This window comes from Typopeltis vanoorti, chromosome 25, assembly GCF_054136105.1.
Source record: "Typopeltis vanoorti isolate ZY-2024b chromosome 25, IOZ_Tvanoo_1.0, whole genome shotgun sequence".
NCBI lineage: Eukaryota > Metazoa > Arthropoda > Arachnida > Uropygi > Thelyphonidae > Typopeltis > Typopeltis vanoorti.
The window spans coordinates 14800673-14819889 of NC_143573.1; the positions used below are offsets into that span (position 1 = coordinate 14800673).

General features: G+C 35.7%; 1 protein-coding gene across 1 annotated transcript in view; it reads left to right on the forward strand.

The window, feature by feature from the left end:
• Positions 1-19217, forward strand: part of JMJD6 (Bifunctional arginine demethylase and lysyl-hydroxylase PSR) — a 216982-nt gene that overhangs the window by 71088 nt on the left and 126677 nt on the right. Inside the window, exon 2 of the mRNA XM_090414372.1 lies at positions 6124-6338. Coding sequence (XP_090270498.1) covers positions 6124-6338 — 215 coding nt within the window. The remainder of the gene's footprint in view (positions 1-6123; positions 6339-19217) is intronic.

A 19217-nucleotide genomic window follows, 5' to 3' on the forward strand; every position in this document is an offset into this window, starting at 1 on the left:
GAAGAGGAGGAACAGGTACAGGAGGAAGAAGAAGATATGTCTGAGCCCAACAACTGGTATGTGATGGATGAGTCTTCCTCATTTCAAGACTGCGTTGATGTGATCACATCAATGGTACCAAGTGTAGAAGACATCTTTTCCAACCACCTTTTGAAGAAGAAGAGGAAGAAGTGGTTGAAGAAGACTGTGATCAAGAACCTACTGTCTTGAGTTGTGTTTTGAGGTGGTATATTGCAAGTGCATCAGGAGACGATGGGGCATTTAATGCCTTATACACTATGGAGAGGCAGGTGGAACTTATAAGGTTACAGAAAAAGCAAAAACAATCAACAATGAAATTTTTTTTAAAATAGATAAATGTAAGTAATTGTAAATTCATTTATTTTCAATTATTAAATTTTGTAATCTAGTATGTAGAGTCACATACTAGCAGTAAGTCATCTTTTAGCATTTTTTAAGTTTTTTACATTTCCTGCTATTTACACTTTTTTCCATCAGTCCCCTGGAAAGTGTAAAAAAGGGGGTTTTACTGTGTGTGTGTGTGTGTGTGTGTGTATATATATATATATATATATTTTTTTTTTTTTTTTTTTTTCAGTTAGAAATTATTAGGGAAAAAAATACACACTCGCACACGCGTGTTTGTAATTTATTTTTTTAGTTAGCGAAAACAGTCTTATTTAATTGCTATTCTATAATTTGTACTGAAAAATCTTCACTGAGTACCGCTTAATTAGTGACAGCCATGGGCCATCTATCTCTGATTGGTACCAGTGGAGATTGAACTGCCCACTCAGTCTCCAAAAGTTAGATAGGGCTAAATGGCCTCGCCTACTCCCCGTATACGGGAATAAAAAGGCGTTAGCTGATTTTTTTTTTTTTTTAATTTGTACTGAAGATGCTTCTGACACTTAAGCAATAATTTTCCAGTAAATAAGTTTTCTTATGAGTTTTCCCCTCTTTTTATATTTATTATACCATCTTACCATATTCCATTATTAAAACAAAAAAAAAAAAATTGATTCCATTGATTGTCAGTTGCCAGGATTTTGAAGGGGATAAATTAACCTTTGAAAAAGTGCTGAAGCTGATAACAAAGAGGATATCATTACTGTTCAATGGTAGTTATAAAGATAGACTGAGGGAATGTGGACTGCAAAGTTTGGTAGATAGGAGAGATGATATGATTTATTTGTAGGTATTCCAGTGTCTCTGACACTGGAGAGTTCTTTCAAATGGAAGTGAGGGCAAGGGGCCACCCTGGAAGTTGTGAGTGAAGTCTTGGGCAAGTAAGGATTGTTTTCATTGCATGGAGGATAAGCAAACCATGGAATGCATTGTCTGATAGGGTGGCAAGAGCACAAACAGTGAATGAGTTTAAGGCATTGCGTGATAGACTGTGTTTTCTGGAATGGGCTTCCCACAGTGAGTCTTGTGACTCCATGGAGATCCTGAATAATAATAATTTTCTGAGTTGCTGCTGTGTCACACGACATCACTGGCCCTGTCCATTCAAGAATGTTTCAGAAATAATCAGAATTCAGAAATGCATTAATGTAGTTATGCATAGAGGGTAAAATCTCAATAAAATAAACCCTTAGGTTTTATTTTATCGAGTATTTTATGATAGCAAATGTTTTAAGTGTTTTTGTTGATAATGGAAATGTCAATTTTTTTTTTTTTCCATAAAAGCGATTCAAAACAAAGTGAAAAATGGATTATAAATAAATAAATGGTCTAGTATCATTACAAAATGCATGAATTTTTTCTTTACAGACTGATAACACTTGAATGTTTAAATAGTTGACATATTGTTTTCACTTACACAGGTTAAAAATTAGCTGTAGCATAAACCAAGAATAAACTCGCGACTATGATATATTAGGTGACTGTGGTAGAGAACATCCAGGCTAACATTCGACAGGTGAGATATTTGTCTGACTGTTTAGTCAGCACATTTTTTAAGTCCTGCAGATGAGTATGAAATTGTAATGATTGTATAGGATGGGCATTAGTTTTAAGCATACTTTGGGGTGGGGGGGGGCAGTACCATCAATTGGTGGTCTTTTGATAGAAAACTGCTGATAATGGAAGCATCAAATTTTTTTTGTTGTTTTTGTTTTTTTGTAAACGTGATTCAAGACAATGTTAAAAGCAAAAACATAGTGAAAAACAGATTATAAATAAATAAATGGTCTAGTATCATTACAAAATGCAGTAATCTGATCATCACTGCAGAAATCGAAGGGAATGATATTAAAATAGTACCATATGGATGTGGAGAGAGAGGTGAAAACATGGGTGAACAGAAATTTCACCTAGTGGTCTTGGCAAGAGAAGAGGAGGCAGGTTTTCACTCTTGGCCTTTTAATTGGACTTAATAATGGTGTTTTGGCATCATTGCAAGTTATATAATCTTCCTATTGTTTTCCTTCTGTTCCATATTAGCTCTTTCTATCTTTTAAAACATGTTTTCTCCACTCTGCTCAGTCATATCCCTTCTCTATGCTCATGAAAGGAATATGTGTCTTTCCCTCCTGCAGTTTTTTTCTCCTTTCTCTCTCTCCTTTATGATTTAGCTTAGGCCAAGGATTTGTTTATGCCAGATTTTTTTTTTTTCTGTAACGAAACTGAAGTGATATTCAGCTAGATTTCCATATGCATTATTTTTATTTACCAAAACAAGCCTTTTAATTAAAAATGTCAGAGAAGAGATCCAGATGAAGACCTAAAATTTAGTTATTGTTATTTATACAGTACATATATGCTGCAATGAAATAATTATTTAATAATTCGTTTTGTGAATCATAAAACATTATCGGTGAGAACAATCATAGAAAAAAACAGAGAAACGCATGCATTATAATGGAATCCTTATATACAGTCACCCATTAGCTAGGAGCAAACACATTATTGGTCTAAATGTTGTGTGTATTAAAATCAAACAAAGAAAATTAATATGGTTGAGGATAACAATTTCCCAGACTTCTGGAATAGAAAAGTAGTCATTCTGGTTATACTGGATCTGTGAAGGGCTTTATTACTTTCTTTTGAATAAATGTTCATATTTACAAGTACAGTTCTACAGAAGTTCAGTATTACCATTGGATCCTGTGGTTAGTGTTGTTAACATCATGCTTAGCCAAACCAGATTTATGAGGGTTGATATGCTCGATATGGCTCTGATGTTCTGAAATAGGTTTTTTTTAATTGATCTTCTTCTGCGAGCAAAGTAAGACAAATTGTATGAACATGAAACTTGTTAATATCAAGCAGCAATGGTGCACATTGTTTTTTGAAGAAAGTGAAAGATTGCAGACTTGGTTGATGGATTTGGATGGAGGGTGGTGGTGAATTGGAATTTTTTTCATAATATTTGCCATGTATTTAGAAATGCTTTTTATTTATATAAGAAATAGTAGTTCTGTGGATGTCTTCTGTCCTTGGAGGATGTTGAGCAAAACTGTCACTGATATTTGTAATTCTTGGGTTATAACTGTTTAATAGGGCTGTTTACTTGATAGTTTCAAATTCCTTTTGAAGAGATACCAGAGGAGCAAATTTTATGAACTCTGTATACTAAGAATGAAGGGCAGAAGAATGGTTGGGAGCTCAAGAGCAGCAAAATTAGTTGCACCAGACAGGTGACTGGAGGAAATGGATCTTGGCCTTATGTGCCACAGGACATGAAGAGGATGAGTATATAGCAAGGATTTTATAATTCCATATTTTTGAGATGGTGTATGGATGAGATAGAAATATAGGAATTTCCCAGGCTGTTGGCAAAGTGGTCAGCATACCTGCTCTCCAACCAGTACATTGCAAGTTTGAATCCCACTGTGAGCATGGATGTTTGTGATTGTTTTTAGATTGTAAGATGAATTTCATTGTCTGGTATGAGGCTACCACCACCACCCCACTTATTTGGAGGTCTGAAGTGGCTTGGTCTCTAGAGGAGGGTTTCTGGACTATGTAAAAATAAATTAAAAAAATCACAAAAAAATCTACATAAAAATTGATAAAAATGGAAAAAAAACCCCTTAGCCCAGCTATGGTACAAATATGCTATAGTTTATTAATAACCTTTCATGGTTGGGAACCACATTTAAAAAAAACGTGTGGTAGAAGTTGAAAGTAACTTATCAGCTGTGTGTTTAGTGTGTACATCTAAGAAATATTTTTTATGATGATTCTTTCCCTAAAGTAAATTTGATTCGAGGATGTTGAGAGTTTATTTTTCACTTGGTTAGACTATAATGAGTTTAGTTTAATCCTTTATCCAAGTGTGAGCAAACAAAGTTTGCACCTGAAAGTGTCTTCAGGACTGGGGTAAAGTGGTACAACACCAGGCCACTCGTTGCAAAAGTGGAGAAAGTTCTCATCACTCCTATCTCAGTATCTCCTATAATGCAAAGCACATCTCCTTGCGGATATGTGTAATGCTATGCATTAAGGCAAGGGCCACTACCCATACCGGTTTTGACCTTTATTGAGGTCTTGTCAGCCAGGCCCAGTAGTGGAGACACCAAGGCAGAAATGGCCTGGCTTCCACTGACGAGACCTCAATAAAGGTCAAAACCGGTATGGGTAGTGGCCCTTGCCTTAATGCATAGCATTACACATATCTGCAAGGAGAGGTGCTTTGCATTATGGGAGATACTGAGATAGGAGAGATGAGAACTTTCTCTACCTTTGCAACGAGTTACCTGGTGTTGTACTACCTTACCCCAGTCCTGAAGACACTTTCAGGCACAAACTTTGTTTGCTCACGCTTGGATAAAGGATTAAACTGAACTCATTAATTCAAGGATATAAATTATTAATTTTACATAGAAAGGAGATGCTCTGGTTCTGGCCACTCAAAATGGGGAAAATGTCATCTAACGTAGCGTAGCTGGAGAGAAAGTTGAGGGTGGAGATTTATTTTTCTTCCTTTCTTCAAGGTTTTCTAAATAAAAATTAGCCAGATTTGGTGACAGCTTTTTAATGGAGAACCTATCCACGAGAGGCTGGTTAATCTATAGTACATTGGTATCGTGGATAGGTAATAAGGAACTTATTCACGTTTGATTTGAAAAGCTGTGGATTGTATTCCTTGGAAAACACGTGGTGGAAGACTGTTCCAGAGGGTAGTAGTGAAAGGGATAAATTAAAAAGTGGAGAAATTTGTTCTGAGAGGATGCTGGTTAGCAGCAGCACACATTATTATAATGGAATTTATAATTATAAATGTATAATTTTTTTGAATTATGAATGTATAATTTTTTTTTTTGTTTTCCCACGCACGAAAGGTTATTAACAAACCTGTAGTACATTTTGTACTGTGGATGGACTAAGGATTTTTTTTTTAAATTATATTTAAAAAATTATATATATATATATAATTTTATTATATATATATAATATAATTATATATATATCTTTTTTTTTCTTCTATTTTAAATTTATTTTTTTACAGTCTTTGAAAAAACCATGCTCTTGAGACCAAACATGGAACCTTTTGACACTTCAGGCCTCAAGTATGCTGTTTGGTGGTCTCCCGCCAGGCGATGACTTCATCTCCCACCTAAAAATAACAATTTCCCATATTTTTTAAATAGAAAGGCAATTAATGAAGTAAGGCTTAAACAACTTACTGGGAATAAATGTTCAAATTTACATTACGCAGAAGTTTTATGTTTTCCTATTGGATCCCTTGGCTAATGTTATCAATACTATGTTGAACCAGACCAGATTTATATGGTCTGGTAAGCTAGCTATAGCTTTGATGTTCTGAAATATGTTTTTTAATTGGTCTTCCTTCTTGATCAAATAAGACAGTTTGCAGCGGCAGCATGAACCTGGTGAAGGTTTAACTTTTAGAGAAAGTAAGAAATTACAGATTGTTAATTAATGAAATTATAACATTTTATTGATTATACTAAGTTACCATCTAATTAAGTAAAAACATGTGCAGTTTTTGTTAACTCCTCCCATCCAAATGGTTTTAACAAATTTCAGCACTTTTCACTCAAATGCAAAAATTTGCTGAAAAAATTTGAAATAGGACTAGTCGTGAAACTAAGCTCTTTTTCTCTCATCATGATCTTTGCTTACTAAGCTTTTTTTCATTTATTTTTCTAGAACTGAATGAAAAAGATGGAAATGGGTGGACAAGACTTAACTATGCTCAGTCTTTTGATCTTGAGCTGTCAAATGTGAAAGACAATGTAGGTCGTATTCATGTTAGTAAAGTTACTCCAGATGAATTTGTAGAAAACTATGAAAAACTTTATAAACCTGTTGTTATAAGAGGCCTTGCTGATCATTGGAAATCTCAATATAAGTGGACAATGCCAGTAAGTAAAATACTGCTCTTCTTTCAAACTGATATGGTTATTATGCTGATTACACTAAGCACATTATTATTTCAATTAATTTTAGAATTTTAGGTGCTATTGCTAAATCCAAAGTTGAAATTTGTTTCAGATTCTGAACATACAAAATGATATGCACACAGTTGGAGTGTATAGCATAGATGACCTATAATGACAAGAGCAGGGCAAACAAGCTACTTTGAAAATGTACTTTAGTTTTGTATTTGAAAACCTGAGAGAAGAAGACTTGAGTTTCTTTTCTAAAATGTATTAAGGCACACATAATGGTTTTTAAAAGTATTTCAAATCTTTAAAGGTGTACCTATGGCATAACTATAAAACAACAAAATTACATAATAACCACAGGATAATTTTTTTCAATAAATACTTGTAATTTCATTAAATATTTGTACCCTCATTAAAGTTTATTACTATGGTGTTCATGTAATTTTGTTTTAAAAGTACTTAAAGTACTACTCACGTCTGTTATGCGATCTTTTAATTTAATCTGCTGTTGGCACTAATTTCAAACTTTGTAAACTTATTTATACTAGATGTATTTCATGTAAACCAAAACATTGCTGGAGGATTATTATTAGAAACGTATAGGAAAGAAATCCACACAGGCAGGTATCTACAAGCAAGCTCATTCCATTATCTTAAAATAAAATTAGGTATTAAAAACTTTGAAAAATACTTGATGAAATCAAATGAAAACAAGACTTTCAAATTCTGTTTAATCAGTTCCTCCAAAATGGATACTCAAAGTACTAAAGAAACTTCTTTTCTGACAAACCATTCCATGATAACCCAGAAATTAATTACAAAGGCATGGTATCTGATCCATTGCATCAATGGCAATGCATCAAGCAAAATAGCCAAATATTAAAGGCAGGCAACATCAGAATAGCCACCAGTCAATACCTTATGAAGCTTTCTATGTTCCCCTAAAGAAAAAGTTCCATTTTATAAACATCTGGGTGTATACAAGATTCAGTATTCTTGTGGAAAAATATATGTAGGACAGACTGGGAGAAGTTTAAAATCTGCAACAAAGAATATATATAGGTAACACTGAAAACAAAAGGGAAGAAAAAAAGCAGACTCATAGCACACATCCTCAAAGAATATCACATGGTAAATTGGCAAGCATCCTCCATGCCTTACTTAGAAGAGAATTACTTTCAAAGGTTGTTCAAGGAGTGTTCCGAGGTCATTCGCTCAAAATGCACAATAAATAGATTGAGGAATGATCCTTCATGGCATTTGGAAGTTATTAATTAATATTGGTTACATTAAAGACCTCTCCTATGCCGGCAATCACATATAGAGTTTACACAACAATGTAGAGACTGCACATAACATGCCTAATGACACTCGTGATTAAACTATCATTCCAATTTTTTCACAAGTATCATTAGGCACAAAGCACTCACAACTGATTCTTGAAACCCATTCCACTCATTCACAACTCTCCAAGCAAAAAATCCACTCCTAACACCTCTACTAACCACCTTTATTCAACGTCCAGCGATGACCCCATGTTCTGATCCCTCTAGCCAAATGCTGAAACATTTCCCCTGCATCTATCCTATGACTCTTTAAGCAACTTAAGTGTTTCTGTCATATCCCCTCATTTTCTCCTATCAATCAACTTCTTCTGTCCACACACTATTTAATCTATCCTCATATGGAATATTCTACAGGCTCAACATCTTGGTCACTCTCCTGTGAATCCTCTCCACTGCTTCCTCATCCCCAAGAAACCCAGGGGACCAGACTTGAGCACAGTAATCCAGATATGAGTGTATCAAGACCTTACAAAAAAGGAATTTCCCTTATCTCTATTTGTTAATGTGTTCTTCAGTAGCCCAGTAATCTTATAGGCTACCTTAGCAATATGTTCTCTAAACTTTAACTCTGTCTACCACCACCCCCTAAATCTCTAGCTACGTCTGTTTCCTGGAGTACAGTGCCATCAATGTGATACACGGCTTGTAATCTATTTATCCCCAAATGCCTAACTTTACATTTCTCAACATTAAACTGATACCAATTAACTTTTGCCCATATTAACAGCCTATTTAAATCGTCCTTCAAGCTCCCCACATTGCCTTGATTAACTATTATTCTACCTAATTTTGCATCATTAGCAAACAACTAAATATTTCCTTTCAGGTTATTTCCTATATCATTTATGTACAAATTATAAACAGCAGTGGTCCCAGCACTGAACTTTTGTGGTGCACCACTAGTCACCTGTTTTCACCTTGATTCTGTAACTTCATATACCACTTTTTGATATCTGTCCAGCAGTCACCATCTTATCCACTTAACCAGTGTCATATCCATCCCCATTTGTTCTGATTTGTGTAAACAGAGTTCCATGTGGTTCCAAAATCCAGCAAAATCATCATGTAGCCAGCTGTTACTCTATTATAAAAAGTTAGTAAATTACTAAAGCATGGCATCCTTCATATAGTATCATATTTTTATCTGTCCGTCTTATTCTCTTTTTTACCAATTTTTCTTTTACCACCACGCCTGAGATACTGATTGGTCTATAATTTGCTACTGCAGTCTTAGAACCTCCCTTATGCAAAGGAATTTATTTTGCCCTCTTTCAACTCCCTTGGAAAGAGGGCATTAATATCTTTTCCTTTGAAAGATATTAACTGCCGCTGGAAAATGTTTAATTTTTTTGGCAATTTTTATTTATGCTAAGCTATCTTTGAATGATGCTGTTAGCCATATAGACACCAAAACGTGTAGATGAAATCTAGTAGAAATAAATAAAACACATACAAATGAAAACCTGGTATTTATCATTCAAGTAAATCTACTCATTGTGGATAGCATAAAATTCATGCTTTCCTCTTATAGGTCAGCATTCCAAATTATGGAGATAGACATCATATCAGTTTAGAAAACTTTCTCATTAGCTCTACGGATATAATTTTGTGAAAACAAAATCACCATCAAAACACACAACAAAAATTGCTGAAAAGTCCTGACCAAAAGTCCAATGCTAGGTTGAAGTAAATTAACTTTAGCAAAGTATCCACTAACAAACTATTTCTGTGATCTCTTTGTTTTGTGATAGTGTGAATTGATGGTATTTCATTTTCTTTCTGCTGAACATTTTCATCAAAGGCATTGAGAAAAATATATTAATATCTCTCATTTCCTTGAGAGAAATAATTTCAAATTTCAAAATATTTCCAAGAAAGTATGACAGAGAGGAAATACTTTGCATTGTATTCCTGGTTTCATTCATAATGTTCTAACACATTTGGTCTTGATCAGTGCACAGAGTTGGTACAATTACAAGATTTCTGAACGTAAAGTTCATGCAATTCCTGTTTTATTTCACAATATTTATTATTTGGTTGACAACCCACAAATTTAATGAATATATTAATTAATAGCTAATTTGAAAGATATTTGTATGAAGACATACTCAGTACATCCCCATGTAAGTACAATTATTCCTTAGCTTAAAACTTATGCTGTTTATAACCACTTATAAACAGCATAGAGAAGCACGCTGTTTCTCTCTATGAACCATGAGGATATGTTAACCTATTAACAGGCCTGAATGCTAAAATGTATCGGTATATTTTGTTACATTTTTAACTGTTTTACTATTCGTATACAGTAATGTCATAATTTATACATTGTTATGCACTTACAGTGAACTAATCAACTGAAAACACATGGAGTAATAGTAATTCTTTAAAGCTGCTGCTTTGTGAATTGGGAAAATCATTACAGGAGATGAGAGGCTAGTTCAACCCCAAAATTCTTCAAATTCAGAAACTGCAACAGAACATTTTGAGAATGGCTCGCCAGATGAATAACCTTTACAAGGTCTAAACTCATCTTCAGGGTGAGATGAAAGGAGTGGACTTCTCTAAATATTTATACATTATGTCCAACTGATTCTGCATGGTTTGAATTTTCTTTTCTACATATTTCTTTAGAAAGCAATTGCAGTTTGCAATCATTTTTTTGTACTTTGATAAATCATTCCATCTTGTGGTCAATTTCCTTAAACAAATGAAATGCCTTATTAAGATGCAAAAGAAGATACCAGTTATTTTCACTGTAACCTTTTTTGAAGATCAGCTCTTATTCATGTTCTTCTCTTTTCTCTCTCTTCAACTTTCTGTGCTTTATCTCTATAAGTTCCTCATGTGCAAGCTCTTCTTCCACAGCTTCCACCAACTATTCTATATCTTCATGACAATCTCCAACTCTCTGCCTAGCAGCACTATCTTATCACCAATTTCTTGTAATAATTTCTCTAAACCTATGAATGTAAGTACATATATTTTCTGCAGCTTTTTTCCAAACACCATTCATATACTGCTGTCACTTCACTTCTGCTCTATATACATTCTTTGTGCAATGATGCAAGATATACATTCCAAAAGTCTGAGAATTTTCTTACTCTCAGTAGTAGCAGTAGATTGAGAAAAGTATATCTTAAATGATATGTCTCAAAGGCAGTAATAACTCCATGAGTTGCAGGAGTCAAGTGCTATTCAATGAGTATGAGTACTACACACAAAGTACTTCACAGTTAAAAACATGAGCTAGAGTGACCAGAGGAATGATTTGCATATGGTACAGCAGAAAGGAGAATGAAAGAAAATGTGAATGGAAATAGTATGCAAGTGCAAGAAACTTTTCAGTAATAAGAGGCTTACTTAATCAGAAAGTGATGAAAGCATGTTTCCAGGTGCAAAGATCAAAGAGTGAAGCTGTTACTTTGCAGAGGGGATAAGTGAAAGAATTGCTTGTATGTTATTTTTGCTTGTTATGCACAAATGATTTAAAAGGTGAGAAATGTGTAATGAGAGAAGATATGAAAGAGTTGTTGATAGAAGCAATCTTTGCTTTCTCACTTCTTTTTCGAAGAAGTGAGAAAGCAAAGATTGTGAGTTTGCTGCCTTAGTATAATAGGACTGAATGAGAAGAATGGCCATGATTGTTAATGAGTCAAAGAGAAGATTGTGCAGGAAGAATGATATGTCGTTTATAAATGCAAGAAGTGAATTTGATGGATGAAAGAACTTGTATATACCTGAGGGACTGAGTTTGAATGATTTTGGAGTTAATGTTCATAGAGAGTGTTACTCAGTGAGACATTGGAAGTACAAAATCAGAGAAACTAGATGTATTGGAGTGGGGGAATTGCAGTCAAGTGTAGTTTCAGCCATCCCTATAACAATGAGTGTGATTATGCAATGCTGAATGTAGTTGCACAAGTTTCAAATCTTGAATGGGTTGGTAACAACATTACTCAAAGGTAACTGGGTCCAGTGCATCTACACTAATGCCAGAAATATCAGAAAATGGCATTAGTCAACTTGCCATGGCTAAAAATTCGTATTGGTGAATGATACAGTTACCGAGATAGAATGTAAAGAAGGAAAGCACAGGAGATGGGGGTATTACTAATAACTGAAAGGGCACATATCAAGTTGAAAAGGGAATTTATACAGCTGTTAAAGGATAATTTCATGAAACAGCATATGGTGGAGTGCACCAGGGGTTTGAGAGTGCTAGATCTGCTAATAAAATCAGAAGATATATCCATAACCAAGATAGAGACTACCTCCAGTCATGAGAAGTGACCATGCATTCTTGTTCTGGGCAGTTGCTAAACATGTGGAATTCTCTGTCAAGAAAGAGTTTACATTAAACTACAACACTGGTAATTAATGACAGACTTAGGAGGTAGCTTGGAACAGTGCTATGGCTTAAGAAGCTGCAAGGAAAGAATATCAGTAGTTCATGAAATGTGGTCAGGTATTTTTGAGAGCAGCAGTATTTAATGCATACCTAGGGTCAGTAGGATAAACCATGTGTGTCGTGGGAGGGGAGATTAAGTGGATGAGTGAATGTAGTATAAAGAAAAGATGATCAAGCATATTCACGAGCAGTACAAAGTGCAGACAAAAAGGATAACTAATATAGTAAAAAAGGAAAATCAGATTATGAGAGACAGTTAACTAAACAGGCAAGATTAAATCCAAAAGTTGTGTTTTTTACCATTTGGTGAGTAAGAGGAAGCATGACTTTAATAAATTCTGATGGTAAGAAGTGACAGAAACAGAAGAAATACCGTATTTTTCGATAGATAATGCACGTTATCTATACAAAAAAAGTCTAAATTCGTTAAAAATTAACATGGGTGGTATATTTGAAAAGTATGAGAGGTAAATCAAATGTAATAACAAAACTAAGGTAGAAGTATTACTTAATATTTATTGAATATTACACTATTAAAATCCAAAAAATTCTTCATCAGACTCAATATTGAAAGATTCAGTTTCGTTAAAAATTTCATTTGGTATTTAGCTACTTTCACTTCCCAGTCGCACACCAAAATTTGTCCAACACTAGTGTAGGAGCACACACTTAAATTGTTTCTCTTCATAAATCTAAAAACCCAAGATGGGTAGGCCTTGAAATCCTTTATATTATCTTTTTGCACAATTCTTTTCGATTCTTGCAACACACAGACAGTAGATATTCTCATACCTTTAGCTCTTTCACTAACAACCCAATCAAACAGATTTTTTGTTTTTTCTATGGTTGGCCCCAAGCACCTTCTAAACCTTATAGCACGTTTACTCATATGTAAACATTTCAGGACTGTTTCAGCCTTTTGCCTTTCACGAACACTACTTTCTCCAACACCGAACAATCTATCAGCTTCACAATTCCCTTTTTCCTTTGCTGCTTCTACCACTTCAAGCTTGAACTGCACTGTATAAGATTTTCTCCGAGAAGTACTTCTATCTTCCATGGGTAATTCAGATCTAATAACAAAATATAAACAAATAATGATTTACTTTATGAAATATTTTAAAACGGGATGTACTGAATAATGTAACTTCATAAAATACAAAAAATGTACACCTACATTTCAATTGTTAAGGCATCTAGTTACAAGAGAACGGTGCAGCCCACAGAAGTTATCTTTTGGGCCCAATGGTCACACAAAAAGTCATAGTAATGTCACAGTGCTCCCCAATAATGTAAAAATCATAAAATTTTGAATAAAAAAAAAATTGACCACTGCTTCTAGCAACGCACTTGCTTTTAAAGAATTCCTCCGTCCTCTGTCTGTACTTCCTAACTCTACCACTAGTTGGCGCATGTGCATTATCTATACATCAAAAGGAGTGATGAAAATGTTGGGGGTTGCGCGTTATCTATCGAAAAATATGGTAGTTGAAATGCTGAGTAATCACTTTGCAAGGGCATATCATCCGGAAGATTTTGCAGTTGCTGATGTGACAGAGACTGACATGAGAATTGAGGCAGACAAAGTAAATGAACATGTAGTGTCTGTCATATTGAAAAATATTAACGTGAATGCAGCAGTGGGACTGGATGGCATGCAGGCCTTAGTGCTATGAGAATGTGCAAGTGAATTGGCAGTGTCTGTGCTTAAGTTATCTAATCTAAGTCTCAGCTCTGTCAAGGTTCCAAGGGAGTTAAAAGAGGGTAAGATAGTTTCTATTACATAAAGGTGGCTCCAAATAGCGAATTACAGATCAGTTAATATCTTAGGCTTGGTGTTTAAAGTATTGGAAAAGTTGATTAAAGATAAAATACAGTGGGTGGATAGGAATGTTATAGTCTATGGTGGACAGCATGGCTTTGTAAAGATCCTGACTTAGTAATTTACTCACATTCTATAATTTCCAGCAATATCTGGAGTGGCGGCAGATTTAGGTAGGGGAAATGGCCACTCCAGATATTGCTGGACTTTACAAAGGTATATGACAGAATATTGTATGGGGAACTCTTAAAAATTTGAAGCAAATTGGAATGGATGAGGGAGTGGCTGACAGACACACCAGAGAGTAATATATGGTGGAGTGGAATCTAGGAGAATGAGAGTGACTAGTGGAATGCCTCAGGGCTCTGTACTAAGGCCACTACTCCTTAGTTTGTATACTAATGATAAAGGGAATGCTATAAGTGGGGATATTCAGTTGTTTGTTGATGATGCAAAACTGGCAAAGGCAATAGTTGATAAAGGTGATGTAGGTATTCTTCATCATCATCATCAAATTCCTGCTATGTACCCTTAAGGGGTGTACAGGATATGATAGTACTACATGAAAAATTTACATCATTATTAATTTCCTATCTACAATTTTCCTCCAAATCAGTCTGTTACTTGTCACGACTCCAATATTATCAGATCTTATATTTCTATCGTCTAAGGTACTTTGTACCGTATCAATCCACCTATATCTTGGTCTTCCTCTGGGTCGTTTTGCTGCCAACCTGGCAGAGAACACTTGCTTTGCTAATCTTTCCTCGCCCATTCTGTTTAAGTGACCATACCACCTGAGATTAGCTCTGCTAACGCATTCCTGGATACTGACAGTCGCAAGTTTTTTCCTAATATCCTCATTTTTAATATGATATTGCCATTGATGCCATCTGGTCACGCCTATAATCTTTCTCAGGACTCTCATATTTGTGGTCTCTAGTCTTTGGTCAAGTGTTTTACTTCTGACCCAGCTCTCAGATCCATAAGTTAAAACTGGTTTGAACACTGTCTTGTATACAGCTAATTTAGTGTTCCGAATAATTTCTTTCTTATTCCATATGAATTTATTCAATTGACTTCCCACCATACCAGCTTTGCTGATTCTGTTGTCTATTTCTATATTTAATTTACCATCTTCAGTAAAATTCGTGCCTAAATAGCTGAAATGTTTTACTTGTTCCACAGGTTCTCCATTCACAACACAGTTGACATTTTCAATGATTCTGCCTATTTTCGTTGTCTTTGTCTTTTTATTGCTGACCTTCATACCATATCTATTACAACAGCTATTCAATTTAGTAAGAGAATCTTGCAGACTTGTAGTGGATTTATTTAGAAGTATAACATCATCCGCATAAAGCAAAGAGCTGACATTAACATCTCCAATTTTGATATCATGTTTAATACCACTTTCCTTCATAATGTGATCCATATAGATAATGAATAACAGAGGGGATAATGAACATCCTTGTCTCACACCAGATTTAACATTAAACCATCTTCCTGTACTTCCTTCAATTCTAACTGCTGACTTACAACTCAAATAAAGACTAAGTATTGCTTGATATAATGCCCCATTGACACCATATAACTGTAGCGTATTGAATAGCTTCTCTCTTGGCACCTTGTCATATGCCTTTTCCAGATTGACAAAACTTAAATACAGATCTTTGTTATATTCCCATGCTTTCTCCACTACTTGTCGTAAAGTGAAGATCTGATCCTGACAGCCTCTATTTGGCCTGAATCCAGCTTGTTCTTCACCAAGCTTTTCTTCCACAATTCTTCTCAACCGTTTCTCAAGTATACTTGCATAGATCTTGCTCAGGAACACTCAGTAGGGAAATACCTCTGTAATTCTCACATGCAGTTTTATTTCCCTTTTTATATATGGGTACTATGAGAGCTCTACTCCAATCATCGGGAATTCGTCCCTCTGTCCAGGCCTTGTGAACTATGCAGTGGAGCCACTGTAAGACTCTTATGCCACCATACTTCAGCATTTCTGGTCGAATATCATCTACTCCTGCTGCCTTTCCACATTTCAAGCCTTTGATGGCTTTTTCTACTTCAAGTATGGATATGTATTCCTGACTGCATGCCTGGTCAGTGTTTTTTAGCACTGTGCTGTCATCACTGCTTGTTTCATTTAGAAGTTTTTCAAAGTAATTACTCCATACTTCAAGGATATCTTTTTCTCCCATTTTCATGTCACCTTTATCATCTCTTACTCCTTTTACAGCACACTTTCCTCCATTCCTAAGCTTCTTCAACAACCTCCAGAATATTTTGCCACCTTCTTGATATTTATTTTCTATATTCTTGCCAAAGTCCTCCCATGACTTTTGTTTAGCTAGTTTTACACAGTGTTTAGCATTCTTGCATTTGTCTCTATATTCTCTAAGAGCACAAGCTGACTTATTTGACAGGAACTTTTGATATGCTTTCTTCTTTTCCTTCACTGCCTCTTTAACTTCCTGTGTCCACCAGGGAGTTCTGATTTTTTTATCCTTACAGACAACCTCACCACATGCCTCTCTGGCAGAATCAATCAATGTTTTCTTCAGAGTTTGCCACTGAATCTCCAAGGTTTGATTCCTGTTCTCAAACTCTTTCATTTTTTCTTCAATAATCTTTGTGTATTTTAGTCTACAGTTCACATCTGAGAGCTGCTCAACATTTATTCACTTTAAAACTTTCTTACATTTTATTATTTTCAATATGAAATTCAATTTTATCTTGCTCAAGACTAGATAGTGATCACTTCCAATTTCAAATCCTCTGTACACTCTGGTGTCCTGCACCAGGGAGAAAACATCACTATCAACAATAACATAGTCAATGAGACTTTTCTTATTCCTTGCCTCTTTTCTCCATGTGAATTTGTGCACATTTTTATGTTGGAACATGGTGTTAGTAATAACCAGTCCATGTCCTGAGCAGAAATCCAACAGATATTTGCCATTATTATTAGCTTTGCTCTTTTCTCCAAATTTTCCCAAAATATATTTGTATGTCTCACAATCATTTCCTACTCTGCTATTTAGATCCCCAACAAGGACCAACTTTTCATTTTTCATTGTGTCAGCGGCTTTTTCTAAAGTCTCAAAAAATTCCTCCACTTCTACCTTAGTAGAACCTTCTGTGGGACCATAGGCACAAATAAGTCTCATTGTCCAGTTCCCCATTCTCATATTTGCATTACTCTACTTGAGACTGACTGCCATTCAAGAAGATTAGCCTCGTATTTTGTGTTGAATACTATGGCTACTCCTTCTTTTCCCTGATTGTCATTGCCTGAATATAACATTTTGTATTTATTGCTCAGAAAGATCTCACCAGTTTTGGTCTTTTTTATTTCAGTCACCCCTATTATGTCGATCTGGTACTTATCTAATTCCTCAGCTAGCTCCATTTCTTTGCCATTCAGGCTTCTTATGTTGATAGTACCTATCTTTAACTCTGGTGATGTTGAGTTGGTGTTTGTTTTCAGATTTGTTCCAGTAGCTGACTTTTCGCTGTTTGCCCTGGTTCCCTGGCGAAAACAACTGGGGCCTTGTTTAACCGGGCGACGCCCCAGACGGCATGAAATTTTGTCATGTCATACCATCACTTTTAATTTTGGTTTAACCAATAAGAATACAATTTGGTCGGCTAAATCCCAAATTGCCAGCCCATCCTCGTTCGTTCAGTATCCAAGTAGATACCCAACAGGGTGCACCACGAGAAGGTGAGGATTGGACATTAGGTCAGAAGCCCTGGTCGGTTCTCTGCATTCCTTTAAAGGCTATGTGGAGGTCTCCTTTCAGTTATACAGCTTTGACCCTTAAGCACCCCAGGTATTCTTCAAGATGATTTAAATAAATTGTCATTGTGGGTTAAGGATAATTATTATTATTATCAACATTTGACCTCCATGGAGTCAGAGACTCATTGTGGGAGATACTCGCTAGTGCATACAATGCTCATCCAACCATGTCTTAAAATGATTCAATGTGTCCATATCCACAACACATTCAGGCGATGCATTCCATTCACCAACCACCCTCCATGCAAAGAACCTGCTTCTCACTCCTTTGCTCATACCCTCCTTATACAGTTTCCAGAAATGGCCTCTTGTTCTACTCCCCCTCTTCCATTCTATGAAAAATCTCTTCCATGTCTACTTGATAACAACCCCTGACCAGCTTGTATGTCTCAATCCTATCCCCCCCCCCTCTTCTTCCTATTCATGAAGTTCTGCAACTTACATTCTCTCAATCTGTCTTCATACTCCACATTCCAAAGACCACTGACTAGCTTTGTGGATCTTCTCTGTACTCTTTCCAACATATCCTCGTCACCATGAAAACCTGCCAACCAAATATGTGCACGATAATCCATACGAGGCCTGATCAAGGCTTTATACAATGAAATCATAACCTCTCTATTTCTGCATGTCAGGGTTCTCCGCCTCATTGCCATTATTCAATGTGATGTCTTCACAACTTGTGCAATGTAGCCGCTGAATTTCATGTCCTTGTCCACCATCACTCCTAGATCTCTCATCTCCTCTACTTCTCCCCACCAAGTGTATACTTTGCATCCCATCATTGCTTACCAAATCTCAAACCTTACACTTGGCAACATTGAACTGACAGTTCCACTTACCTGTCCATTCATGCAATCTATTCAAGTCCTCTTGTAAGGTATTAACATCAACCTGACTGTGCATTTCTCTCTCCCCAGTTTTGCATCATCCGCAAACAGTTGGATATCACTAGTTAAACCCGACCAAATATCATTAACATACAAATTGAACAACAACAATGGCCCCAAAACTGACCCCTGTGGCACACCACTAGCAACCTTTCTCTTTCGAGATACTGCACCCTCATATACAACTTTCTGATACCTATCTGACAGCCAGTCACTGATCGAACACAGAAGTCTGTTATCCAATCCCATCTGTTTCAGTTTATTTAAGAGCTTGTCATATGGCAGCCTATCTTTGCAAAATTCAAGTACACCATTGTATATGCATCTCCTCTGTCCAAGGTATTTGTCTCCTTGGTATAGTACATAAGTAAGTTAGTGAAACATGATCTCTCCCTTAACAAACCCATGCTGATAACCACAGAGAACACTGCTGTTATCAACCCATTTCTGTATCCTACTTCTCCCAATCTCTCCAGGACCTTCACCACAACTTCAGATATACAGACCGACCTATAATTTGAAGCCATAGCCTTATCACCGCCTTTATGCAGTGGAACAATTTTACCTTCTTTCCACTC